General features: G+C 46.9%; 2 protein-coding genes across 14 annotated transcripts in view; both read right to left on the reverse strand.

The window, feature by feature from the left end:
• Window positions 1–310: 310 nt before the first annotated feature.
• On the reverse strand, window positions 311–13685 carry CDAN1 (codanin 1). Of its 8 annotated transcripts, none has more exons than XM_067744636.1 (28): window positions 13577–13685; window positions 12857–13347; window positions 12413–12616; window positions 12053–12222; window positions 11807–11920; window positions 11646–11724; window positions 11103–11223; window positions 10821–10930; window positions 10263–10352; window positions 9315–9390; window positions 8569–8774; window positions 8154–8274; window positions 7660–7806; window positions 7377–7543; window positions 6898–6985; window positions 6563–6652; window positions 6322–6376; window positions 5965–6101; window positions 5776–5879; window positions 5335–5493; window positions 4928–4991; window positions 4683–4761; window positions 4349–4497; window positions 2825–2932; window positions 2634–2697; window positions 2290–2471; window positions 1919–2026; window positions 311–1103 (listed from the first exon to the last, which is right to left on the reverse strand). In XM_067744636.1, the coding sequence occupies exons 1-28, from the start codon at window positions 13664–13666 to the stop codon at window positions 978–980; spliced, it is 3699 nt and encodes a 1232-aa protein (XP_067600737.1). In that variant the 5' UTR covers window positions 13667–13685; the 3' UTR covers window positions 311–977. The 8 variants fall into 8 exon arrangements, 7 of the variants coding, with proteins under 7 accessions (XP_067600737.1, XP_067600728.1, XP_067600774.1 ...); XM_067744627.1 differs by having other exon boundaries at window positions 12413–12619; XM_067744664.1 differs by lacking the exons at window positions 311–1103; window positions 1919–2026 and having other exon boundaries at window positions 2351–2526; window positions 12413–12619.
• A 1243-nt stretch (window positions 13686–14928) lies between these two features.
• Window positions 14929–26216, reverse strand: part of TTBK2 (tau tubulin kinase 2) — a 144983-nt gene continuing 133695 nt past the window's right edge. For all 6 annotated transcript variants that reach the window (XM_067744706.1, XM_067744735.1, XM_067744717.1 and 3 more), the window contains 2 exons: window positions 24206–25479; window positions 14929–21873 (listed from right to left, as the gene is read on the reverse strand). In XM_067744706.1, the coding sequence (XP_067600807.1) occupies window positions 21411–21873; window positions 24206–25479 (1737 nt within the window). In that variant the 3' untranslated portion in view covers window positions 14929–21410. The remainder of the gene's footprint in view (window positions 21874–24205; window positions 25480–26216) is intronic.

The raw sequence follows: 26216 nt of genomic DNA on the forward strand, positions 1-26216 counted from the left end.
CTGAGCCAAATCAAACACCCCCAGCCCCCCAAGAAGCAAGCATCACAAGTGGGCAGTATCTGGTGAGTAGATACTTCACACATCCTAAACCTTTAAAGGAGTTGAACGAAGTCAATACTGTTGGCAGTGGCTTAACAAGGGCCCCAGGCTCTCTGGCCTGCAGGGTCTCACATGATGGAATATTTAGGCATTGCTAAGTGGCCAACCAATGGGACAGCTCCTGTCAATGCCCACCTCCAAGCCCACCTGAGACTTTGCAGCCTTCTACAGGGACGAGTAAGGTGAAAATAACTAGACATGAAGCCCTTGGTAAAGAAAACAGTTTATTTTAAAAACCTCTAATGTTCTGCCCGTGCTTGGCCCCTGGATGGAGCTAGAGTCAAAAGTTACTACCTGCACGGGACTGAAGGCAGGTGGGGTGCAAGGTAAAAGGCAGGTTTCTGTTGGGCGAGCCCCACATTTGTTGTACGTTTTTAAGGAGATGGCAGTCCAGCTCCTGGTGGTAAGAAAATGTAGACTCCCAAGATTCATGTTTAACTTTACTCACAAGTTAAGCAGAAGTCACTTCCCTCTGTCAGTCATGATTTCCCAAACCACAAAGCTCTAAGAGATGCTGGGACAGCAGCAAGTGGGGCTTGAATCTTGTGCCGACAAGCCCCCACACATCATTTCATAATAAATGCCAACTCTTCTCCAGGACTGGAGTCTCTAGGTTCTTCCACCATAATCCTGAATCGGGTGACCCCCTCCTGCTTCCTTTAGGACTTGGGATGGTGAGCCCACAGTCACGGGGATGCCAGGCTGCCACTCTCTTCCTTTGCATGTGAGCAGGAAGCCTGATGACAGACTGAGCTACTTCCACACCAGCAAGGGTCAGGGTGGGCACTTGGGGTGGCTCTGGGGCCTCCTCCTGAGGCACAGTCAGGCTGGGTTCCAGCGCTCTGGCGAGATGCCCAAGGTAGGGCCGCTTCCCAGCCCTAGCTCTGGGCCAGCACAGTCCCCCGGTTTGGCTGCACCAGCTCACAAGCTCTTAGCTGAGGTTGTGGCACATGGGGTTCAGCTAGAAACAGGTTGAACAGTGTTGCTAATTCTTCAGAAAAATCCTGGAATAAGCAGAAAGATGACAGAAAAGGCAGACACACAGTTCTAGATTGTTCAATTCACTCTTTTTACTAAAAATCAATCCCAAATATCAAGCCCTAGCTAACCAGACAACCTATCTTATTTTTTCCCCAACTGCCTTCTACCTGGAAATGGACTTGGAAACCTTGTCCCATTAGTACTCTAGGATGCTCAAGTTCCAGCAGGGAGAGTGAACTCTAATGGAAAGCTGAAAACCACTAATGAGTACTTAATATGCACATTATTTCATCTTGAAGAACCCCAGGAGGTCTAAATTATTCCCATTTTATGAATGAAGAAACTAAAATTACTTTGTCCCAAATCACAATAACATCAAGGACTAGCTGAGATTAAAATCCAGGTTATTCTGATTTTAAAAACCCACACTTGGGAATTCCCTGGTGGTCCAGTGGTTAGGACTCGGCGCTTTCACTGCTGGGGCCCAGGTTCCATCCCTGGTTGTGGAACTAAGATCCCACCAGCCATGTGGCATGGCCAAAAAAAAAAACAAACCCACAAACCGCACACTCACTATGCCATAAACAAACTATCTGCCCCTTCCATCTTCCCTTCCTCCGTGGACACAGTCCTTCATACAATAGATACTTAAATATGAAAGAGGACCCCCCAGAGCAGCCATTTCATTTCAGGGTGGTCCTCAAGAAATCTGACAAAATCCACTGAGCTTTGGGAAGATCCTAAGAATGCGAGGCCCCATCACTTGCCCCCTTTCAGGATAAAAGCGACATATGACACCTGTTCTCTCTCCAGGTAAAAGGAGACGAGGACTCCTTACCCTTGGCCACTGGGCCTCATGGAGGCTGCCTAGGCAGGTCTCTATCTCCATCCGTCCCATCAGACCTTTCTCTACCAGCTCCCGGAGCAAGAACAGCAGCAGGTCCCACTGCAACACACACAGAGGAAGAGGTCAGGGTGGCTAGGAGGACTGCACAGTGACCTTGATACAAAGGGCAGAGCTGCTGAGGGAGGAGGGGGAGACGAGCCGAGACTAAGGGAGTCTGAGCACGGAAGAAAAGATAAGCACAGCCTCAGCAAAGGGGGACTAAACCAGCTAATAACATTTGGGGTGGGGATGGTAGGAGTAACACGACTGCAGAGGCTTCTCAGAAGCCCACTTGCCCCCCTCCCCCCACCACTCTGGCTCACCTCCCTCGGCCGAGTGGCTGCCAGAAGCCCCACGTTTCTTGGCCTCAGCAGCAGCTGCAGCGGAACCGGCACTTGAAAGTCCTCCTTCCACAGGGAAACCAGCATGAGCAGGAGCCTTCGAGCCTGCCCTCTCTCCAGCTGCTGCTGTGCCGGGGGCCCTAGGACAGGAATTTGATCTGCAACTATGGGGAGAGAGGAATGCCAAGCTCTAAGAAATGGAGGCAGGGTCACGTGGCCCTGGGAGGACACAGAGTAGAAAAAAGCTGTTTTCTAATCTTGCTTGTACCCCACCCTGAGAACTGGGGGATCCGGCAAGAGAGTGATGTGATAAAAAGGAGCCATACCAACGAGGGATGCTAACTCCACAGAGCACTTTGCCAGATGCTGCTCAGCAGGTGGGCACAGGAACTGGGGGAAAAATGGGGAGACCTTGGACATTAGCACCATCCTTAGAGCAGCAGCCCCAAGCCAATGCAGCTCTGATTATTACGCGCTGGACAAGGATACATAAGAAGAGCATCTCGTCGTGTCTCACCTGGCGACACCGCAGCATCTGGCCCAGCTGGCCTAGAAGCTGCTCCAGATGCTCTGGGGAAACTCCCTCCTCAGAGTCCCGGGGCCCCACGGCCAAAGAGAGCACATCCTGCAGAGAGGGGTGGAAGCAGAGTAAGGCTTCGTGCCAGGCCAGGGCCAAGGAGGCCACAGAGAATGTGGCTTGGGATGGGGATCAGCCAGTGGAAAGAGGCAGAAGGAAAAGGAAGACAGGGCCCTGGGGTGAAGTAATTGGCAAAGGTGCCCTTAGACTTGGGGCTTGGGCAGGACAGCACAGCTGGGAGAAGCAACCAGGTGGACAACAAAGGAACAGATGGAGCAGGTAAGCCAAGGGACAACGCGCTGCCAGAGAGCTCAAGAGATGGCACTCATCTTGGGACAGTCATACCTAGCCAATTCCCAGACAGCATCTTATTCTGAAAGCATTCAGGGGAACTGTCCTGTCGTGTACATGTCGTACTATTTTCTGTCCCTCATGATTCTCTGTTCATCTTCTCAGGAGAGTCGAGGTTTCAGTACAGAAATCCTCTGCATGTTGAAAACCAGTAGCTAATGGCTGCTGAGAGTTTTCTTCTCCCTCTTACTCTTCTAATTTTAGTCTTTTTTTTTTTTTTTTCGGTACGCGGGCCTCTCAGTGTTGTGGCCTCTCCCACCGCGAAGCACAGGCTCTGGATGTGCAGGCTCAGCGGCCATGGCTCACGGGCCCAGCCGCTCCGCGGCATGTGGGATCTTCCCGGACTGGGGCACAAACCCGTGTTCCCTGCATCGGCAGGTGGACTCTCAACCACTGTGCCACCAGGGAAGCCCTTTAGTCATTCCTTTTTAGTCCCTATTCCAAATCTTTATTCTCACACTACTACCCCAGATCTGGGTCACTAGTTTAGGACTCTGCCCCAATCACTCAATTCTGCTGCTGGAGGACTAAAGCAGCCCAACAATTCGTAAATGAACAAGCGTGGCTGCGTTCCAATAAAACTTTATTTACGAAAACAAGCAGCAGGCTGGATTTGGCCCACAGGTTGTCAGCTGACTCCTGCTCTAGACAGTACCAAAAAATGTTTTTTCTCAAATTAAGAGCATTGATAGATTATTCTTATTGCCTGTAACTAAACAAGCATCACCTCCCACATAGGAGAACACTTCTGAAACCATATCCCAATACTGCGATGACTGTTCCTTAGAGACTTCCTACTGCACTGGACAGCCATTCCCTACCCCACTCCCATCATCATCTGTATAACGTGTACTCAGTCAACAATTTTCACATCTACCCCTTTCCCTTTCACCCTTTTGGGTGATTCAAGTACAGAAGTCAGAGAACAGCAGTTACAAAAACCGTTCAATTCAGTTCTGCCCTACCTAATCCCATTCAGTAACAAAATGGGAACTAGCTGGACAACACAGAAAGCTGCCACACAAATACTAGAGTTGAGGGAGAGAGGAGGGAGACTAGGAAAAGAGCAGGGAGAGGGAGGAGGGGAGCCGAAGGGAGTAGGGAGCTGTGTACTTTTATCTCGGAGATGAGGTGGGAGGGGAGGGGAGCATGGTGCTCACAGGCACGGGAGCAGCCCCTCCGCTCCCCCCGGGCAGCTGGCTCAGGACCCTGGGCTCGAAGCATGCGACTCACAGCCGCTTTCACCTCCCTTCTGATCAGCGCTGCAAGTCAGAGGGAGGACAGAAAAGGGGTCATCAAAGCAGCCCTGCACAGGCTCACCATGCCAACCCATGCCCTTCCCTGTTACCAGCTGGCTCTGAGTCCTATCTCCCCCACATGGCCTCCAACTTCCTGCCAGTCCACTTTTGAAAAACTTGGTCAGCTGCTCCCCCTCCCTGGACCTTACCTGTGACATTGGCTGACAACCAAGCACAGGCTTTCTCTGTTGCAAGCCCCACAGCAATGTTCTCTGCACTGCTCAGAACCTGTGACACAGAAGTTCTGAGTCAGGGGCAAGTTAGGACAATGACGAATGCCCAAGTCCAGGAGTGACCCACCTGCCACCAGAAGCCTCACACATACAACCCCGCAGCACTCCTCTCCCACCACCAACCGCCCAGCCCGCTAACCCCAGGACTCCTTCCTACGTACAGCTGCCGGGGTCTCCTCAGGGAGCAATGCCCTCACGGCAGCAGGGCTCTTCTTTTGGCAGAACCTGAAAGGAGACAGAGGTCAGTGATGTCTAGATGCGTCAGCCTGGCTCACAGAAGGAAACGCCCCGAGTGCAGCAGTCGCCCGAGCTGGAAGGGCTCTGCCTCAGGGGAAGGCACCCTCAGCTCTCCGGCCCCACCCCAGATGCCCTTCCAATTCAGCTCTGGACTCTGGGCCCTAAAACCTCTAAAAACCAAGATAAGAGCCTACAGAGCAGGCAAAAACACAAAAAAAGCAGGGTGGGGAGAGGACCAATAAAGGATGAGTATAAAAGAGGAAAAAGGGACAGGAAAGTAAAACTAAGAGGAGAGTGGAGATGAGAGGATTCAAACAGACTGGCGTCTTACTCCCGCCCCTGGGTCAATGCCTGGGCCCCGTGAGGGCACAGCCGGGAACACAAGATCTCCAACAGTTGGGCTGGATCTCCCCCTTCCTGTCCCTGCGTCACCAGCTGCTCTTGAAGAAGCGACTCTGCCTGGCGCACCAGATCTGCCACCAGCGTGGCCCTGCAGTAGGAACAGCAAGGTTTTGAGGTAGTTGGAAAGGGTGAATCAGAAAGGGGCTGCAACTTCAAGGAAACCTGGTCAGAACTAACTTGAAAGAACGTCAGTCAGCAATTTTAGCCTCCCCCCGTCCCACCTGGCCCTTGTCCTCTATCACCCGCTCCCCCGCCGCCCCTCAGCTGACTTTCCTCAGTTTGGCAACAAGGTGTTATAAAGGGGAAAATTGTAAGGAAATGAGACAGGGGACCCTCAACACCTCCATTCCCAATCCCAACTTATCCTCACTTGATATGCTTGACACAGTTCGAGCCGATTCTCTCTGCCACGAACTCCACGGTCCTGCGCAGGGAGGGTGGCTGGTTGTGGAAAAAGGCTTGAGCCAGCTGTGCCTGTTGGGAGGAGGGGGCAGGGCAGTGAAGGGTCTGCTTTCCTTTCTCCACTGCACAGGCCCCCCGCCTCCGCCCTGCCCCCTACCTGCAGCCCTTGGGTGGTCCGGGGAGGCTGGGCTCCCAGGCCGGTGGTGGTGGTGGTGGGGGTGATTTTCCTGACGAAGCCCCCACTCCGTCCACTGCTTCCTGATACCCAGGAGGCGAGCAGTTTGCGGAGCTCTCCTGCATCAGAGAAGCCCAAGTGTTTAAGTTCCAGAACCGTCCCACCCTCCCCAGCATCTTGACTTTTAAGCATTTAGGGAATAGAAGGACTGAGGCACCAGGGAGCGCCTAAGAACAGAACAATGTACTGGGGCGCTGCGCCCACAGGGTGCCTTTTGGGTACTCATGAAGGGACAGGCCAAGGACCAAAGACCCTCTGAGGGGAGACCAGTATCCTCACCAATATAGGGGCAGCAAGTGTAGAGCAGGTGCTGGTCCACCACAGGCATGCTGTCCTGGGGGAGAGAACAGGCCAGTGTTGGGAAGGCAGGCTTCCCTTCCTCCCCAGTGTGCCAGAAACATAAAAGTCTTATATAAAAGACTTCAGTCTATTCTGGCTTGTCTCCTGCTGGGCCCTACCGGGCAGCCTGCCTCCTTTACTCTTGTGCTTCCCATGGCTCTGGCTTGACCCCAACACTCACCAAGCCATGCTCTGAAGCTACTGTGTCCACCTCAAAGGCATCCAACTGACCCTCTTCCAGAAAGAACAGGTCCTCAGGGACTGTAGGAATCTGGCAAGAGATTAGGGCAGTGCAAGTCAGCACTTCAGAGATTCGTCACACCTCCTACCTCATGGTTCCAGGGTTTAGACACCAGGTTCAAAGCCACCTTCCTCTGAAACTATGGCAATCCCTACCCCTCCTCTGAACCTTCACCTTCTGGCCCCACCCTTGTTCAGACTCATACATCCTCCCTTTCCCTGTCTTCAGCCACAGTAGTCACCCCCTTCTCCAACCTGGACCCTCACTCCACCAACCTGGAAAAGCCAGCCCAGGACAGCCAGCAGCAGCAGCTTGTTCAGGAAACACATCTCCCCTTCACTCTCCTTTGACAAGACCAAGCTCCTAAAATGTAAATGAGGGTGTGAATGGAGTCTGTGCAAAGAGAGAAATGGAATACAGTAACAGAAAGCTATCACTGGCAAGGTACTTCTCAAAAACAGACCTAAAAGGGACTGCTGTTGTACAATAAACCAGGTCTCATCACCCCACCCAGATCTGTACTCCCTTCTGAGCTGGGCCACAGTAGGAATAGAAAAGGGCCAATCAAAGTGCAAATATTCAATAACTGCCCACTGTCTTTCCTTGTGGATCAAGGCCTGGCCTCTTCCCTGAGGGTCAGTTACGGCTACGGTACCACACAGGAAGCACAGGCTGCTTGACCCTCTTCATAAATGGCAGCCTCAGCAATGTTCTCCCCGCACCCTTTTCTCAAGCCTGCTCTCTCTCTACTCACCGATGCAGGTGCAGCAGGAGAGTGAAGATGCTGCGGTAATAGTCCAGCATGGGGACGATGTGGTCAGCCAGGGAAAGGAACTCCACCAGCCAGGGCACCGTGAGCACTGCTCGCCGGGCCCGCAGCCCCTGCTGCAGCAGAGCCCGCACATCCAGGACCGGGGGCACCTGGCAGGGCCAGTGTCAGTCAGTGGGTGGGTCAGTCCCAGGGGCTGGGGGAAGCCTTCTAACGCCATTGCCTTGAAGCTCCTCCCAGCTCCCTTCTTACCAGAGCCCCCAATCACCTGGCTCCTCAGGGCCAGAATGGTGTCCTGGAGCTCACGGGTGGGGGGTGGTTCGGGCCCCCGGTATGGCAGGAAAGCCACAAAGCCCAGGAATTTAGCCAGAAGCCTCAGGCTGAGCAGCACCACAGCAAACTGCCTCCGTTCACCCTGCAGGGCATCAAGAAGGAAAAGGTCCCAAGCGTAAGGCTTCTAGAACAAAACCAAATCTGTGGGACTTCTCTGGTGGTCCAGTGGTTGAGACTTCGCCTTTCAATGCAGGGGGTGCAGGTTCGATCCCTGGTCAGGGAGCTAAGATCCCGCATGTCTCACAGCCAAAAAACCAAAACATAAAACACAAGCAATATTGTAACAAATTCAATATAGACTTTAGAAATGGTCCACATAAAAAAAAATCTTTAAAAAAAAAAAAAAAACCAGATCTGTTACAGATTTCTTCTTGAAAATACCCTTTCCCCCCTAGGTCAGAACCCCATCATCTCCCTCTGCTTTCTAACCTGCCAGTCCACGTCTGATTCCCCGTCTTCATCACTGGGCTCAGGCTGAGGCAGGGCAAGGCTGTTGAGCTCCCGGATCTTCAAACTCAGGCTATCCATGAGATGCTGATTAAACTGGAAGCTATGAAGAGGAGGGGGAAATAAAGGTACTGGAAGAAGTGTTGGAAGGACCAGAATAGAGAAGAGGTACTCCAGATAGAAAGGCTCAGCAGGGTAGACAGAGGAGGCCAATGAGGTTATGGGTGAAAGAATGAGAAGGGAAATGGATGCAGGAAGTGTGAATTAGAAGGAGCCCAGGCAACACCCAGTCCCACCCTGTTATATTCCAGACAAAGGAGAGAAAACGCTGCCCTTCTGTGAACACAAACCTCTTCTGGCCTCTGCCCCCACTCTCTGTAAGACAGGAGACCTTTACCTGCTGGCACTCAAGATGAAGTCCCTGAAGAAGCCCTGACAGCCTGGGAAGGTGGGGGGTGGGCAGGGCCCCCCACTGCTCTGAGGGGCCACAAGCCGTTCCTGCAGGCGCCGCAACCGCCCCAGCTTGTCAGCTCCAAGCATATTTAACACATCTGGAGCCTCGCCCAAGACAGTGCCCCCAGCACCACCAGGACTCTGACACATCTGGGGCAGGGGGAGGAAGAGAGAAATCAAAAAACCAGTGAGTTTTTCTGGAAAGAAGGACTGAACAAAATGAGGAGGAAGCGATGAACCCTGTATCATGTGCCACAGATATGTTTTTTGAGGTCTGGATTATATTCTTATTTTTATAGGTGAAGAAACGGAACCTGTGAGATTCAACATCTGCCTAGAGTCACAAGAGCTAGGATTTGAAACCAGACCTGAGTCCTAACCCTGTGCTCTTTCTACCACAGCACAAATCAAGGGCAAGAAAGTAGCGAGGTGCTGAAGGAAGGCCAGGAGAGCCGGGTGTCTGAGGAGGCCTGGGGAGGCAGGAGGTGCAGGGCATGGGAGAGAGCGCTCCGCCTCCTCGAGCTGGCTTCCTGAGTTTCAACCACCACCCAAAGAACAGAACTCTTGTTCAATCTCCAGCCAAGGACCTGCCTGCTTGCCTGCCCTATCCCAAAGTGCCAGCCATTACTTGGCTGCCTATAATACATACTGTCCACTGTAGATTAATCAGTCTCCCGCTAGGGCTATTACCTGGAGAAGTTGTTTTTGGAAAAGTCGAACAAAATGGCTGTGGCTGCAGGCTGCAGAGAGTTGACTCATCATGGCTCTGAGGAATAAGAGGCAGGGATGGAGTGTGATGGAAGGAGGAAGAGGGAGAGAAAGATCTGAGAGAACAAGCCAACCCTTGGGCCTTTCAGCCCTTTACCAGGGGCTTGAGCAGACCTCTGCCAGAGCTGGCTGGCACAAGGCTATGGGAAAAGGTAAGGGACACTCTCCTCAGCCCCAAGACCCCTCAAAGCTAGAAATACACTTAACCAAACATGAAATAATACCACCCCTCTCATCTTCAGTCTACACTGAATGCCAGTGAGCTTCATGACCAACGTGGACAAGAGAATATTTTTTCTGTATGCTAGTTATCTAGCTATGCAAAGTTATCCGTATTGTCAAATGAGATGATGAAGAAAATGGAGGTCGGAAAGGGTCTAAAACTTGGGCCAAAACTCAAGCAACCTGAAATAAGAGCATTCCACTTTTTCAAGCATTTGCAATCACAGAGCAAGTATGAGTGATTTCTGAGTGGAAGGAGCTGGAGAAACAAATCGCTTTTTTTTTTTTTTTTTGCAGTACGCGGGCCTCTCACTGTTGTGGCCTCTCCCGTTGCGGAGCGCAGGCTCAGCGGCCATGGCTCACGGGCCCAGCCGCTCCACGGCATGTGGGATCTTCCCGGACCGGGGCCCGAACCCGTGTCCCCTGCATCGGCAGGCGGACTCTCAACCACTGTGCCACCAGGGAAGCCCGACAAATCGCTTTTGAGTAGAGGCAGAGATGGCAGTAACTGAAGAGATTAAGGAGGATAGAAGAAAACAGCTTTGCCCTGGAAGGACAAAGCCTTCCTTCAATCAGCTACCCAAGCACCACTAAGCTGCTCACTACTGGAAGCAAGAAAGACAAGGTGACCGGTGTATGAGCACATACCTGATCCTGCTGCCCAAGCCCTTCTCAAAATCCCAGCCAGGCTCTTCATGGCGATCTTCCCACTCTCGAAGCACCTCATAAAACACATCCCTGACAGACACATAAGAATGTCCAATCAACTGAAGCACAGCTGGCCTAACTCATTCTCAGGAGTGCCTTCCCTAGCTCAGAAGAACTGAGGACAGGACTATCCACAGCCCCGTTCCTTATCCTCTCCAGGGTTCTCTATGTGATAATGCTACAGACCCGGTAGCAGTATACCACATGCTTCACATACTTCTGTGGGCAGTTAAAGTTGATCTGGCACTCTCGTCTGAGAATCCAGTGACTAGAGTCATACACTTGCGAGAAGGCTGCTAAGGTCAGAGGTTCAAGTCCATGGGCATGAACAGAATGAGGCTAAGTGGCCCTTATGATGTTTGCCAGGAAGGGCCTGGTAGTGCTAAACTACCACCTGTTAGTGTCAAACTCCTAGTTTCTATGAAAATGACACAGACTGCCTATCCCAGAGAAAATCCTGCTTCATCCCCTTCCCCCAAAGTTCCCTTTTCTTATCACCTCTGTTTTTTAAAAGTATGAAAGGCTCGATCACTGGAGAAGTTGGCACGATTGTCAGTTTCTGGCTGAAAGGAGACAGCTTGTGCAGAAGGTGGCATCGCCAGAGAGACCTAAAACATGGCAGTGACAATTAGGGACTGAAGCTGGCAGAGTTCATGCTCAGAAAACTTCATCCCCATTCCAGTGCAAATGACACTACAGTGATGTGAGCTGGGCTGCCTGAGTTATGAGACCAGAAAGGGTCAGGTCCAGGCTAGTAGATGTCTAAGATGGGGTCACTACCTTGGCAACACTGCCCTCGTAGGCAGCTCGCAGGTGGCCTTGCAGAACTGGTGAGAAGCACAGTAGCCGTTCATTCTCAGCCAACAGCTTCAAGGTCCCTTTGTCCAGGTGGGAAAGAACGCTACAGGGACAAGAGCACAAATGACCAAGAATGGGACAGACTGAAAATAGGAAGCTGGCACCTGCACACCACACAGCGTGTTACCTGGAGCATGGAGCAGGTACATGAAGAAAAGTCATGGGCAAAGGATTAAAGATGGAGGCAAAGGGGAAGGAAATAAGAGAGACCTAATGGAGCAGCGAACAAGAGAGCAGGGCAGAAACATTAGATAAACCCAAAGGTCAGCTACCAAGACCACCGGGGGCAGTTTGATTCTTTCAAGGGCTAAATTCATAGCCTTGACACAAAATTGAAGGTTACGTGTAGGAAAAGGTCCAGGGTCACACTACACCTGTGTTAAGCACAAGCATGTACCCCAAGTAACAAGAGAACCAAGTGGACAATGGGAATAAGGCTCAAATGCCTCTGCTGGGGAAACTCACTGAAACTGATGCTCCAAAACCTGCACTGCAAAGAAGACACAATCATGGACACTCTGGAACAGAGGGCTTTCCAGGGAATCTAGAAGCACAGTGCCAAGTTGTTGGCTAAGAATGATTTCATTTCCAGACCCCATTTCTAAAAAAGAGGCTTGTTCACCAACCTACGGCTCCCGGATTTGGTTCAAGGTCACTGTCCTTGGCAGCCACCATCCTCCGGGCGGTAAGGAGCTGAAGGACGAAGAAAAGCTCCAAGAAGAGGTTTGGTACCAGGTTTTCTAGATAAGAAAAGAAACTCCAGGGTATTGAACATCATTCAGAACCAAGGCTCAGTCCTACATGCTTTATCAATTCTTTTCACCTGTGGTTCTACAAGTATCTCCATTGCAGGGCCTTTTGCTCTCACTCACCTGCAATGCATGAAGAGTAGACAAGGGCTACCAGCTCCAGACGCTCACGGGAGGATACTCTGGCAGGGTCAGCGGGTTCAGCTGTGAGGTTTCCTGTTCGGCTGGGGTGAGGACATCCTGATTCTGGGGTGGGACAGGCGGGAGCAGGTGACTGCTGCAGCAGCTTAGAGCTATGGGGAAAGAAGTGTCGTGTACAGTCAGCCTGCCTTCCCCTCCACAGCTATACTCAGGTTCCTCAAAGAGACATCCATAGACCAGGAAACAGACCCAGGGTTCCCAGGGGACAAATCAATCACAGAGAAAAGCCCTGCCAATCCCCCACAGAGGCAGCTGACATCCCAGGGAGCAGCAAGGCCATACCGCTCCTTCCTGAGCATCTCCCGCTCCTCTTGCAGACTTCTGCACCCTGGGGAAAGGCTATGGCCCCAAGGGCTAGTGTCCAGGACTGAGGGTTGGGAACTGGGGACAGAGTTGATTGGGGGTGAGGTGAAGCAAGTCTTGGGCTTGGAGAGTGACCGCTCTTCGCTCACCGGAGTTGGGTTGATCCTGCGTGAAGGCTTGGTCCTGCTGAGGAGTAGCCACAGGTTTTTCTGATATTCCTTTCTTCAAGCATCTCGCCCTCCACCACCACCTCCACCACAACAGCCTGGACCCCCTGCAAAATGCCCCTCACCACTATAGTTATCTCATCCCCAACCTTCTAGCCATTACCATGCTTTACTACAGAGCACCCAGCCTTAGTTTATTAACTCCCCTAGTAGAGCCTTCGTGCCACCCATCTCCCGGTTAAGGGCTGATTCTCACCCTGCAGAGTCGGGGGGAACCGAGCCTACGGGAGGGAATTCCTCCAGGTTGCTGAGGTTTGGCGGATCAGAGCGCGCGAGGCTGGGGCTGCCGGGGCTGCCAGAGCTCTTGGGCCTCCGGCCCCCGGCCCAGGGCAGGCTCTCCCCGCTGACCCCCTCCTCCAGGGCCCCGGGACCGCGGCCTCCTCGCTCACGGGCCGGCCCCGGGCCCCGCCTCCTGCCCCCACGGCGGGCCGAAGGGGCCTCAGCGGCGGTGGGGCTCGAAGGCTCGGTCGGAGGGAAGAGCTGGCTGCGCGCCCCGCGGCCGCCCCGCGGCGGGCCCCCGGGTCTCCCTGGCAAGGCTGCCGAGGAGCCCGAGGCCTTGGCGGGGGTTGGGGGGCCCTGCGGGAGGACGCGGCTGCTCTGTTCCCTCAGGAAGTTCAGCAGGAATGGCACGAATTCCTTCCGCAGCGGCCGAAGTGAGATCAGCGCGGCCGCCTCCCCGGGGTCATCCTGAGGGAGAAGCAGCGAAGGGTGAGAGGGTCAGCTGCCAGCCCGGGGCCGCAAGCAGCCGGGGCCGCAGGGCGCGCTGAGGGGTGGGCGGCCGGGGGTAGCGGCCCCTAGCTGGAGCGCACTCGGCCCGGGCTGACAGCCAGGCACCCTAGAGGAAGAGAACGAGAGGGGTGGTATCTCCCGCGCGAAGGAGATTCGGGCCAGCCTGGGGGCGTGTCGGCGCTGTTACCTCCGAACTCTGGGCGCTGCGCGCGATCCACCGCACAGCGGCTGCGACCGACAGCTCCTCTCGCAGCAACGACTCCAAAACGGCCGCCATCCCGGTCCAGGCGCTCGGAGGCGATTGCGCAGGCGCAGGCGCCGGCGCGCCACAGGCGACCGGGGGGCGGGGCGACCGTTGGGCCGCGGGGTGTAAAGGGCGGGACCAGGGCGGTGGGGCGGGACCAGGGCGGGACCGAGACCGAGACCTGGGCCGGCGGCAGCGGCGCTTCAGCAGGCTGAGGCTCCGCCCAGGCTTTGGCTCAAGGCCGCGGATGGGTCCGCGGTTCCCGACAAGAGGTACGGTGGTCCCCCAAGTGCAGCGCACCACTATCGGTGAGGCCCGGCCCCGGCAGCTCTGGCCCGAAGGCGACCTGCCGGGACTCGGGGACGCGGCGGGGGAAACCAAGGGCCCGGGAGAGCGGCCGGACGGTAAAGGTGAACGATTCTCCAGAAAAGATGCCTATATTTTCTACGATAAGCACATTCTTTTCTTTCAAGAGTCTTTCTAGGTTCAGTCGTCACCACCCTAAAGAAGTTAGGCAAGGTCAAAATGAAGTTAAGCTAACTTTATCCTTTCTCAAAAGCTGAGTCTCCTGCCCATGCGGTACCAATGGTTTTCCCCACTCACCATCAACTGATCATTTAAGACTTTAAGACAGAATTCTTGCAGGGGGGCTTTTTAGGACCCTCAGCCCACAACCCTTAAAGTGCCTCCGCCCATCCTGCACATAGAATAGCCTAGTCTGTATCCCTTATACATTACACAAGGTTAATATGTGAGCTACTTTGCAGTTGAGAAGTTAACAGGCATATACATAATTAGCTTCTGGGAGCTTGAGTTATTTCTTAATTTCTCTTATTTCGAAAAACATCAGTCACCTCTTTGGATGTTGCTGCTCACTGAGAAATCAAGACAGGGAACCAGGCAGAGAAAAACAAATGGCACTAACATTCCAGGCCAGACCAAATCAGGAAGGGTGAAGCAGTGCCCATGTGAATGCCTCCTGAGAGTTCCCCTGGTTCAAAGGAAGGTGGAAAGGAGAGAATGGTGGGAAGCACAAATCACTCCAGTGCTACAGGGACATTTCCTACAGAGAAGGAAAAAGAACCCCTGGTTTTTATCTGCAGGGATTGTGAACGCCTAGTTTCTATTCAGTCCAGTGTTTCTTTTTCTAGGTCACTTCTGGATGCGGTACTGCATTTATAGAACACTTTCTACTCCTTGTTGATCTTGTAACCTCTGGTGCATTCAATAACTTTATCAGAAAAATAATATTTCCCACCTTTGAAATCCAAACCACCACACAAATAGAACTAGAGTTTGCATGCGGAATGAATATTTTATTACTAGATTATAAAAATAAAATACAAAATAATTTTAAAACAGAACTTAAAACACTGTACAAAGCTTTAATATGATACAAATGGGAAAATTAAATAAATAATTACACTTTTATGTACAGATGGCCTATACAAAAGCACTCCATGTTTCTGCCAATACTCTATGTCCTTGGTTGCCTGAGCAAAAATGCATAAAGAGGGCTGCTTGGAAGGGAAATGGATACAATACCTTTGAAGGTATTTCAAAGAGCAATTCTCATCACTCTGATTTCATGACGAGGAGAAGAAAGGGAGAAAACTATGAAATTGTTAAATTACTCTAACTTACTGGTCTTGCTCGACAAGAGAGAATTCTTCTGGTTTGTGATTCCATCTGATTTAAGAGCTGCCAATAGTTCAGAACTTTCAAGAATTATATCTAATTCAAAGCTAGGTGTTTCCCAACTCCCTCTTTTTTCCTAAAAGCTGTGAACTTGTATGTAAATGGCCCAGTGAAATTCAGCACTTGGTTATTTTAGGAAAGGAGTCAGAAGAGGGGGGGACCACGAACTGTGCATGAGAAATGAGGGAGCTCAAGCCTGGGTCATCTGTTATTTTCTTTACTCAGTTCATCCAATCCAATTTCAGAGCCCCAAGTGGCACAGTGTTACATTTCCTTTAGCTTCCTATCTTTGTATCTCTGAATGCTTTTTACCTTAGTGAACTAACTTACCTAACTGGTGAATAGTTTAAAAAGAAAAAAATCCCAAGGGCTTCCCCCTCCCTGGTTTGATCCCTAAAATAAATCACATTCAAGCTCTGGTAGGTTTGTTTATCCCTTGTGGATGAGAGAAGAACACCCAGACAGACCCCAGGTATGGTGAAGTGCCGTGCATGAATTTTTAAGGATTTAAACTGTATATTTTAAGAGGGAAAAAAAGCAACATATGGCAATGGTAGTCTATACAAAAATTTGGTCTACCTAGTGTTTTTAACAGGGTGAGTGAACACTTATGTACACAATATGAGACAATATTAAACTACTGAAAAGATAGATAAAATATCCTATCGTTAGTGTGTAAAATTATATCATCAGCAAATTCTATAGTCACGTGGGCTCAAAGGTCTGCCTCACTGAATCCTATTCTCTAGGTCAAGGAACCCAGAACCCCTGGCCCAGGGTATCTGAGAGATATGTCAGTATCATCAGTGATACATACTGTGCCCGTATCTGTCACTTCAATTAAAGAGGCAGATCTTGTTAAATTTCCACAGGGCAATGAAGAAAAAGGCTTCACATCCTTTACATGTCTCCTTAAGACCAAGGATCCAGCAAAATCTAAGGAAATATTCAAATCATTACTGAGTAAAGGTTTCGGCTTGGCTATTCAGTGTCTTGAGATTGTGTATCACATCAAGCAATTTTCCAAACTTGCTTAAGGGGAGTAAACATCAAGCTTATGTTTTAAAAGTTGGAGCAGGTATTCACAACTGAATTAGAAAATGTACTGATGGGTCAAGACTTTAATATCATCACTTCATGTCCAGCCAGGGATTTGAGATGTGCAGCATCCAATTCTCCTTAAAATGAATAGGGAGATCCTTGTCCCATGTCCTGGAGTTACCTAAGAACTATAGGAATTCCCCATTTATCTCCTGCAGTTCTCCCTAGCAATGTTGGCAACAGATTCTGCAGGCTCCTGAGTCTAACTGGCTTAAATTTCTCATATTTCCAGAGGGACAGCCAAACTCTTGAGAATATCCAATGATATGTTTCCACACTACTCCCACATCCTTGAAGTATATACCAGAGTTCTATTGGATGAGGACAGGGAAGTGGGATGTCCTAACAACCACCTGGGGTTTTCAATGTACTACATCTTTCCATATGGTCTGAGGACTGGAACTGCCTCTGATTCCCTTCTCTAAGTTAAGGTCTAAATATGCACCTGTGATTTCTGAACTTGGGTAAATATTGACATGTGAAGACTACCATAGTGGTTACATGCCTTAATCCATGCCATAATACTTTTTATATTAGAACACAGATAAATATTCTGCAAATAAACTGTCTACAGAACCAAACTCAAAACTATACAGTTGTCACCAACCGTTCTATCTCCTCAATGATACAGGTGCTGAAATATCTCTCCCTTTAGGCAAAGTCCCAACACATCTGTGGTAAATACGTATAAACAGAAATGGGCAGATTTTAAAACAATGAACGCAAATAACTTAATTCCAAAACACATGAACATGACAGAAGAAATGGTTCCCTAACATATGCCACGTTTTGATAGATATCAAGGAATGAAAAGTTTTAAAATGTGAAAATTTTGATTTTCAAGACTAAATCTAGACTTATCTACAAATAAATGTATTTTCAAATAGCCAGGGTAAGATGCATTTTTTGCCCTAAGACACTAAATTCTGAATTCTGGATCCTGTTTCTCCTATCACCAATTCCTAAAGTTAGATTAAGAATGTAGTTCCTAGAACAAAGAATCCTCTGCTCTTCAGGGAACAAGCATAATGATTTTAATTCAAAGCTACTGGATATAGAAAAAGTAGTTATCGTTTTAACTGTCTGTGTCTGGGTTTATAAAACATGCACCAACACTTTTCCTTGTCAATTGAATATAACCATACAAACATTCACATGAAAATCTGTGGCCTGGAAGGAATCTCTGATGATTACAGAAGAACTTCAAATTCCCATAGTGGCTAAGAGCGAAACAGATACTGCACCCTAGTCCGCTGGATTAGTGAGCAGCTGAGATTTGTTAAGTATTTAAAGCAATCAATATAGAGTAGATAATGACAACAGTGGGTCTCAATTACCATTGTGCCACTAATTTAGGACTTGATTAACTTGTTAACTCAGGAAAACCCCCCAAAAACAAAAAAGCATTCACTCCACAACATGCAACTTGAAAAACAGTAAATGTAACTATGCCACTGTCAGCAAGGCTAGCTTGCACACCAAGTTGAGAATAAGAGTGCCTACTTAAGACTTAACATTCGAAAATGTTTATAATCTGTGCTTTAAAGTTAAATTTGATATGACCCAATTTTCATTCTTTGTTCACTACACATTAAAGTTAAATGCCTTTAAGATGTGCAAAAGACTGCTATGTGGAATTTTAACATTTCAAACAATCTACACCCTGGAGATTTGGCAGCATAATTTAGGAATAATGCTACCTAAAGGGACTGAACTGTTGCCAATTCCATCTTCCGCTCCACCCAAGTAACTCCAAAGACTAGACAAGGGAGGGTAAGGGCAAGTGTGACTAGGTAACTAGCCATTTTGTTGTGAAAGGAGAAACTAGGAGGCACCTGGTTTTCAAAAGATAATTTTAACTTCTGCCCCATACTACTCTTAATATAGTTTGGCTTGACTTTAATTGACGGCCATGTCCCTCACCTTAGGTAGAATAACCAAAGTGGTTTAAAATCAGTTGGATGATCTATGTTTGTCACTGAAATCTGAAATATGCCATCACTAAAAAAGTTAAAAATAAATAAAAAAGAACTAACAACAACAAAACCCAACTCATTTTCTGTATCAGACTCTAAAATAAAACAAAAACAAAAATCCTTGTGCCAAAAGTGCTTTGCTCAGGGCTGCCAACATCTCTTTTTAGCCCAAGACATCTAAAATCTAAAAAAAAAACTGCTTTTAAAAACCGTAGAGTAAATCTCTATACAAGATAGTCCTCTTAAGTGTATCTATTAATACATGAGATATAATTAATCTGTCTTCTTTTGAAAGTATCAGAGCAGAAATATCTTTGGTTAACTCTTTTCTCTACATGAAAAATAAAATATTCTTACACAACAAGGCTGTTTCTCTCTGGATCTTGAGTTTGTCAGTGCCATTTAGAAAAGGGGGGCAACACAGTGGAAAAGCTGGGAGAAAAATGGAAGGAACCAAAAAAGAGAGGAAACATTCAGTTGCCATGTTGCCATCACTGTCAGTTTTGACTTCTAGCAGAGAAATGCCAATAAGAAATAAAATAGCACATATACTACAGTTTGCAGCCTCATCAGCTTTTCAAGTAGTTACCATGAGCACATTTCTGATTAGAGGGCTCAGGATTTAAAGCTGGCTACTTTTAGCACAATTTAGCTAATAAAACAGGAAAAAGATAATTTCTTAATTGTAGATTACTTCCCACCGCCCACCTCCCCAAGTGAGGTGAAAAGAGGAAAGCAGAATGGTAATTTGTAAGAGATTTTTTTTTTAAATCAATTTATGTCAGACCCATGATTATCATCCCAGTTTATCCACTCTAACCATAAGGACAGAATTATGTAATTAACATGACAAATCTTTGAACCAGTATTACAAGCGAGTCCTAGTAATTTTTTCCCCTATTAAAATCTTTTAAAAATGAAAATTAAATAACCTATCTTGGCTTGTTAAAGACTGCCAACCTTTGCATTATTCACAAGGAAGGCAAAAAGAATGTTGTGTCACATGCCAAGAACGTATTTTCAGAAAATGAAGATAGACAAGGCCCAAGTGTACACGAGGCACACAATAAAAAGTAATTTTACCATCTGTGATCTTGAAATTACAAACGGAGAATGAGAAAGAATGAGTTTATATAAGCATATGTTTCTCTATATATTTATAAATATTTATATAATTTACCATGAAGACATGCAAGTAGTGTTATAGCAACTATTATACAATATAATACAGAAGGATTGGTCTTCCAATATTACAGTCGCTTTAGTTAAACAGCAAATATGTCTTATCTATTGCATTCCTCTGTAGTCTTGAAACCGGAGAGAAATTAAGATTCCACACTATGCTATATTTCTTATGGGAGACCGTATATGCCTCAATAGTGTTTTGAGTTTTTGTTTTTTGTTTTTTTTTTTCAAAAAGCTCAACACAGATAAAGAGAACAAGATAAGTTCAGTGCAGCTTCAGGGCAGCTTTGATGCAGCATTAGAATATGTTCACTTGGTGAGGAAATATCTTTCTTTTTTTCTGTTTTCCAATTCAACCGTATTAGGTTTGGCAGCAAACACAAGGTCAAAGACAAAGCACAGATGTTTGCTAGAAGGCAAATTTCAACAGCAAGCAGACCAATTTACCTGACCTTAATAAGGTCTTTACAACACAAAAACTGTGAGTATAAAAGAACTCATTTAAAAAATCTAGTATAATTTAACTTTTACTGATTCCTCTTAGCAGAAGAGTGAGATCAGAACAAATATGATCCTCCTTACAGCTTTATAAATTAAGATTACACGGAAATCAGGTCAAGAAGCCCAAACAGTCAAACTAAAGCACAGGTGAAGCAGGTAATAAAATCTTAAAAGATAAATATTGAGCCTAAATTTATTTTCTCAGATACTCATTCCTTATTGGCTAAATGTATAAAATACAAAGTTTGAGAATTTTAAGCCTCAACATACCTAATTTCTTCCTATTTTTCTTTCTAAAGCTCTAAAAGCATAACGTCACATTCCACAGCAATGTACTTCCCTGGTATTGTCTTGGAGGTTGATAGTAGAAATAGTTGGTACCTAGAAGATTTAAGGAAGCAAGGTCTACTCTGGTCAGTTTTCCTTCCACAAGGAGGAAACTAACAGGGGAAAGAGGGTTCTTCTATCTTGAAGGGTATTACTCCACACTCTGTCCCTCTCCCTAAAGCACTGAAGCCTGCAAAGTAGTTTTATTTAGACTTTTCCTTCCTTTACCTAAGTTTCATCAGTTATTTTTCACAATAAAAATATACTGAGTTAAGTAACTGTTGCTCCAAAGAGAAATATTAGGGGATTTAGAAAAGTAATTGGATTTGAAATTCTCAGCACGTGCTGCCAAAAGCACGTTAGAATGTATTGTCAAAATAAGAGAGACTGGATCAGGTGACAAACACTAACTTTAAAAAATGTGAAATCCAGGGAGGGTACTAGGAATGAGGCAAAGTAAAGGTGTGAACTCTCAATACACCAGATAAACACACAAGCCAAATGTATACGAGCACTGGCTCCCCAGCAACACACTTCTTACATATTCTAATATCGGAGCAATTCTGACTCTCCGAGGTTGGGAAGTTTGGAAAGCAAATATTAAAGTAAGAAGTTTCACTTTTGCTATATAATCTTTTAGTAGAGCCTTAAAAAAAAGTAGGCTAAACCCCTTAAAATTCCAATCCACTCCCTACCTTCAACATTTTTGTTTTGAAGGCAGATAAGAAATGAGAGTTCATTTAGCCAGTTTCACCCCCTTGGATTTTGCTGGCTTGCCCCTTCCTATGCAAAGACATTGATTCCTGATCTGCTTGCTGCCTATCTTAGGTAATTTCTTATCATATATCTTCTTATAAATATTTTATCATGTTACTTTCTTTTGCAAGACAAGATCAACACTGATTTTTTTAAATAGACAGTACAGGGACACACATGTATCAGATTTAGGAGGAAGATCTCACACCTTTCACAGAGATGCAGCCCAGCTCCTATCTGCTGAGTTTACTGGCTGACTTACTCTTCCCTGGGGGGGCTTTAGTGCTGGCCGAGTGGTGGTGGAGGCTGCTGGATCCTTTCAGGCCATTCTTACTGGGTTTGCAGTGCTCCTGTTGGCAGGACCTCCTGGACGAGGAAGATCCTGAGTGGCTGGGAGGTGACTTGCTTCTCCCCAGATGCGGGGATGAACTCCTCTGGTCATGATGGGGCCGTCCAGCCCTAGATGGTGAGGAACTGGATGTGCGAGGCAAGGAAGAGCTTCGAGGAGAGGCACTGGGACTCCTGCGAGGGACAACTGGACTCTTGGGTGGTGTTTTTGGGTTGTGAGGGGATCCTGGACTCTTGCACTGAGTAGTGCTCCGGGGTTTCTGAGATCCATTTTGAAGAATTTGGGCCAGGCGGGAGAAAAGGTCTGAGTCGGAACTGCTACTCCCTAGGACTCTATATCTGCGGAGCCTGAAAGAAAACAGAGAATAATTACTTTCATTTTAATTCACTTTAAGTGTGCCTAGAAAGTCACAATGTCCCAAATCATAATATGTATGATGTGAGTCAAAATCAGGAAACAGAGGATGCGGAGTTACTCTTTCATATACCAGCTGTATAACCCTGGACAAATTATTTAACCTCTTCCGGCTTTGAAGGGGAATATTATCTATCTCACAGGGTTACTGAGCAGTCAAGTGCAGTAAAGTACTTAACTGGATGTCTGCCATCCAGAAGCACTTACATGTTGTTAAGCCCCTTCCTCCTATAGCATGTTTGCTCTTCCCATTTTAGAATTAACTTAATGAAATGTCTCTAGCATGTTAGCACATGAGGGAGAGTAAACAATTTTGTTTAAGGCTTTTAGGACAGGAATTCTATATATACTTAGGCAAACATTAAACTCCACAATGTTCTTCAACAGTACCACCAACAGCAGGAACTACAGATAAAAATATATTTCAACCTCATTTAATAATTTCCAAAAGAAAAGAGTAGTCACTGGTTTCTCTGGGCCTCAGTTTCTGCCCCTGACGATACCCTGAGATTCAGGAGAGCCGAATGCCTCTCTTACTGGCAACCAAGCCATCTAGAAAGCATTCATATAAATAGCAATGTCTCCTCTGCTCTACATATCTTTCTGTCTTGGCCTAAAATCCATTCAGTTTAAGAATTTAAACCTCAAACTGCTGACATGCCACTCCTTACAGAAGGAAATGGGAGAAGAACTTCCAAGTTGTACTGGCACCTGCAGGATGCAGGGGACATATACAGCCACCATCACCATCACGGATCAGCAACAATTTACTGATTTTTTCTCTGAATTTTCTCTCTTCTTCCTTCCCCACCATCTACTTATACTGACAAATGACATAAAACTCATTTTGGTTAAGCCCAACTTCATGGATCTTATTGTAAAAATTGAAGAATGGAATAAGATAATTCCTCTGTGCCAGGACCTATGTGGGAAAGTTGAGCTCCCACTGAATTCCCAGATGAGTTTCAGGCTGGTCAGCTCTGTAATATCTGGCACAATGCCACACATCTGGCTTTGTTATCAAGTTACCAAGTTCTACTTTGAGGGGACATGTAAAGTTGTAAATAGTAAATAGTAATTAAGATTTGTTTGTTGCAGTCCAAAGCAGCTCAAGCTACAGATATACTATCTCTATTAAGCACAGATGCCAAGCAAAAGGGGGGACGGGTGAATATTGTCCATGGAATCATCTTTTTAAAATGTCTCAGCTAAATGACTGCTGTTTACTCATCACCATTTTTCCCGTTGAAGTCTAGTTCCATGGTCATTTCAAATCCAGTGTTTAGTTACCTTTGAACCTGAAAGAAACCCTAGGGCAAGTCAAAACTAAACTTAACTTTAGGTAAGGGTAGCAAGTTCTGCTGGGTAATGATGCAGATAGAACCTCACTTTAATATACTTCAGAAATCCTTATAACAGGTGGAGGCCTATTATCTAGAACAAGCTATAATTTTCAGGTAAATTTATTTTGATGTCCACTTTGTTTTTGTTAAAAGACTATCCTTTTGCTTCTTCTCCAAGGGTTTAGACCATTCTACTCTGAAAAGTGAGTAATGGCTCCAAGGAAAGCACTCTTAATTGGTTCATTACTTCCCAATATTTTCCTCTCTTCAAAATATAATCACTCCATGGTCAACTACACATAAGAATATTTCAATAAACAAGCATACCACACAGTAAATATTAAGGCAATATCTTTATTATGTATGGTCCTGTATATCATCAGATGTAGGGAAACTCCCTAAAGGATTTTTTTGTTTGTCTAATTCATTATAATCAGATAAATTGAACTGTTACTAGGGTCCATTCATCATATTACAGACACAGTATCTTTCCCCAGAATTTGACGTCATAATGACATCTGTTATAACGGGATTCTGACTGGACAAAACTAGAAAATTACCGAGTATCTAGTTAAAATGGACTGGGAAAGAGACATAACCTTTGTTGCATGCTAAAAAGCACTAAACAAAGCTCTAGACATATTCTACCTGATTTCCTCTTCCCAAAACCATGAGGCAAATGTTTTACCCATATTATAGATAAGGAAATTGAGGTTCACACTGCTAGAAAGTGCGAGAGCTAAGAATTAACCTCGATCAAACTGACCCTTTCAACTACACTATGCTATAAGGCTTGGGAAAGGCAGGGAAGGAAGCAGATGATCAGAAGCAGGCAACAAAAAAATGAAACCAATGACATAATCAAGCAGACACAGAAATAATGCTACACACTTAACATAGGGAGAAGAGCACACAGCATTACCTGGCTTCTACTCCAGGCCTCATGGGTGGCTTTCCTGGTGGTGGCCGAGGCAAGAACTGAGATGAAGTTGAGCTGTTGATTTGATCTGTGTTGACCCATGAAACTGGCCTTGGAATTTTGCTCTTTCTGGACTGGGAGATGATGGGTGTCAGAAAGCTGTCTTCGGCTGACCTGCTCAGGTGTGAGTCTACAGCCAGTCTTGAAAAGGGAGTGAAGACTTCCTCCTCAGAAAAAGGAGCAGGAATAGTGGATAATCTCTCCTCTAGCAATTTATCAGAGGCACTTGAGAGGTCCCCAAGGAAAGACTTGAGTTGCCTTTTTTCCACCAGAAGCTTGACTAGATCTGGCTGATAAGCTTTCTTTTGGAGGAGCTTCTCTTTTGCAGAGACTGGACAGGATGATTCAAAAGTTGAATCTATCTCTTGTGCTAAAACAGGGATTCGGCTGTGTCTAGTTACAAAGGATGACCTAACCACATCCTTCTGAGATGGAGGACAATGTTCACTCTCTGAAACAGAATGAAATAGTTCTCCATTTCTAGGGGCAATTTTCTCTCTCTTACCCTCTTGGTGCAAAAAAGTAGAGAGGTCTCCTTGATGACTCAGCAAGTCTTCACTCTTGATGTCATCCTCCTTAGATATCTTACCTTTTTGCATTGCTGCCACCTGGCCTATCTGTCCTTCAACATGTTGGTCAATAACTCGTGGAGATATCGCTGAAGTTCCAACTGCCAAAAGCTTCACTATCTCATGAGTTTTGTCTTGATTTGGCACCACACTAAAAGTCTGTGTCTTTGTCACATCAAGAGGTTCAGTAGTAGCTGAGTGATCCCTTTCCACCGTCACCAAGTCTCCTGGGAGAGGGGAGATCTCAATATAAGGCTGCCCTTTACTCAACTTCTCATCTTCATTATCTGACCCCACAAGCATGCTTTTCTCTTCCGTTTCCCTAGGGAGACCCTCAAATTCTCTCACAGCCAGTCTGTTATGGTCAGGAAGGTCTTTTGGTCCCAGGTCTTGGGAGCTGTCACACTCTCTAATGCTGGGTAACATGTCATGACCAATATGATCTATCTGAAGCCCAAAGTCTGTTCTGTTTCCTCCACTAGGAGGTTCGCGCTCTGTCACAACCAAGCCAGAGAAGCTCTCCCTTGGAGAGTAAAGTTCCACAGTGGGCTCCATGGGATGAAGGTCTTTCTTTTCTGGCAGCTGACCATAATGAAAGCTACCTGAAGTCGACTGTGTAGATGCCACAGAACGTCTAGGAATTGTAATCTGGAGAGAGAAGAGAAAAAAAGTTAAATGCAATAATGTGGAATTATAAAATGAAGATGTATGAGTTGAGAGTTAACACCTCAAATTCTAATTTATAAGAGGAACGCAGATCCCAACGAGCTTTGCCCAACTCATACTTAAAATGAACAATTCTGAATAAAAATGCATGATACTCAAGCTCCCCTACTCAGAAACTGTACAGAACAGTCCCCCTCTGGGTTCATCCCTGCCTTTTCTTTAGCTTGCTCTGTACTCTGGAAGACTGATTTCTACTGACTGCACTATCCAGGCTCCCTTGCCTTCTGATTTCTGGTTGTGTTTGCCCAATGGGCAGCACCAACAGAGAATCAGGGAGTTGGAGGCGAAAAAGATCTGGGTATTACTTCTCTCTGCTTCCTCCCCAGGGACTGCAGCTTTGGCGGTACATTCTACCACTCCTGGCCACAGCTTCTGTCACATGGCCCCCTCTCCTATAGATATGACTCTTACCAGGTTCTGCTAACTGCCCCTCTTCCTTCTCTTTCAGGACTCAGAATAGGAATAGCTCCCTCTATTTCTGTTCCTGTTGGCTCTCCTAAACCCTACCCACACGTCTGTAAAAAGTTCCCTTCATTAGATTTTCTCCAAGTCCCTGTGAGTGTGCCAGTTATTTCCTGCCAGAATCCAGATACAGAATCTTAGGGAAAAATTATCGGTAAATTATTCTAAGTTGAAAAACTCCAAATTTACACGCATTT

The sequence above is a fragment of the Pseudorca crassidens genome, chromosome 1, assembly GCF_039906515.1.
Source record: "Pseudorca crassidens isolate mPseCra1 chromosome 1, mPseCra1.hap1, whole genome shotgun sequence".
In the NCBI taxonomy this organism is placed as follows: domain Eukaryota; kingdom Metazoa; phylum Chordata; class Mammalia; order Artiodactyla; family Delphinidae; genus Pseudorca; species Pseudorca crassidens.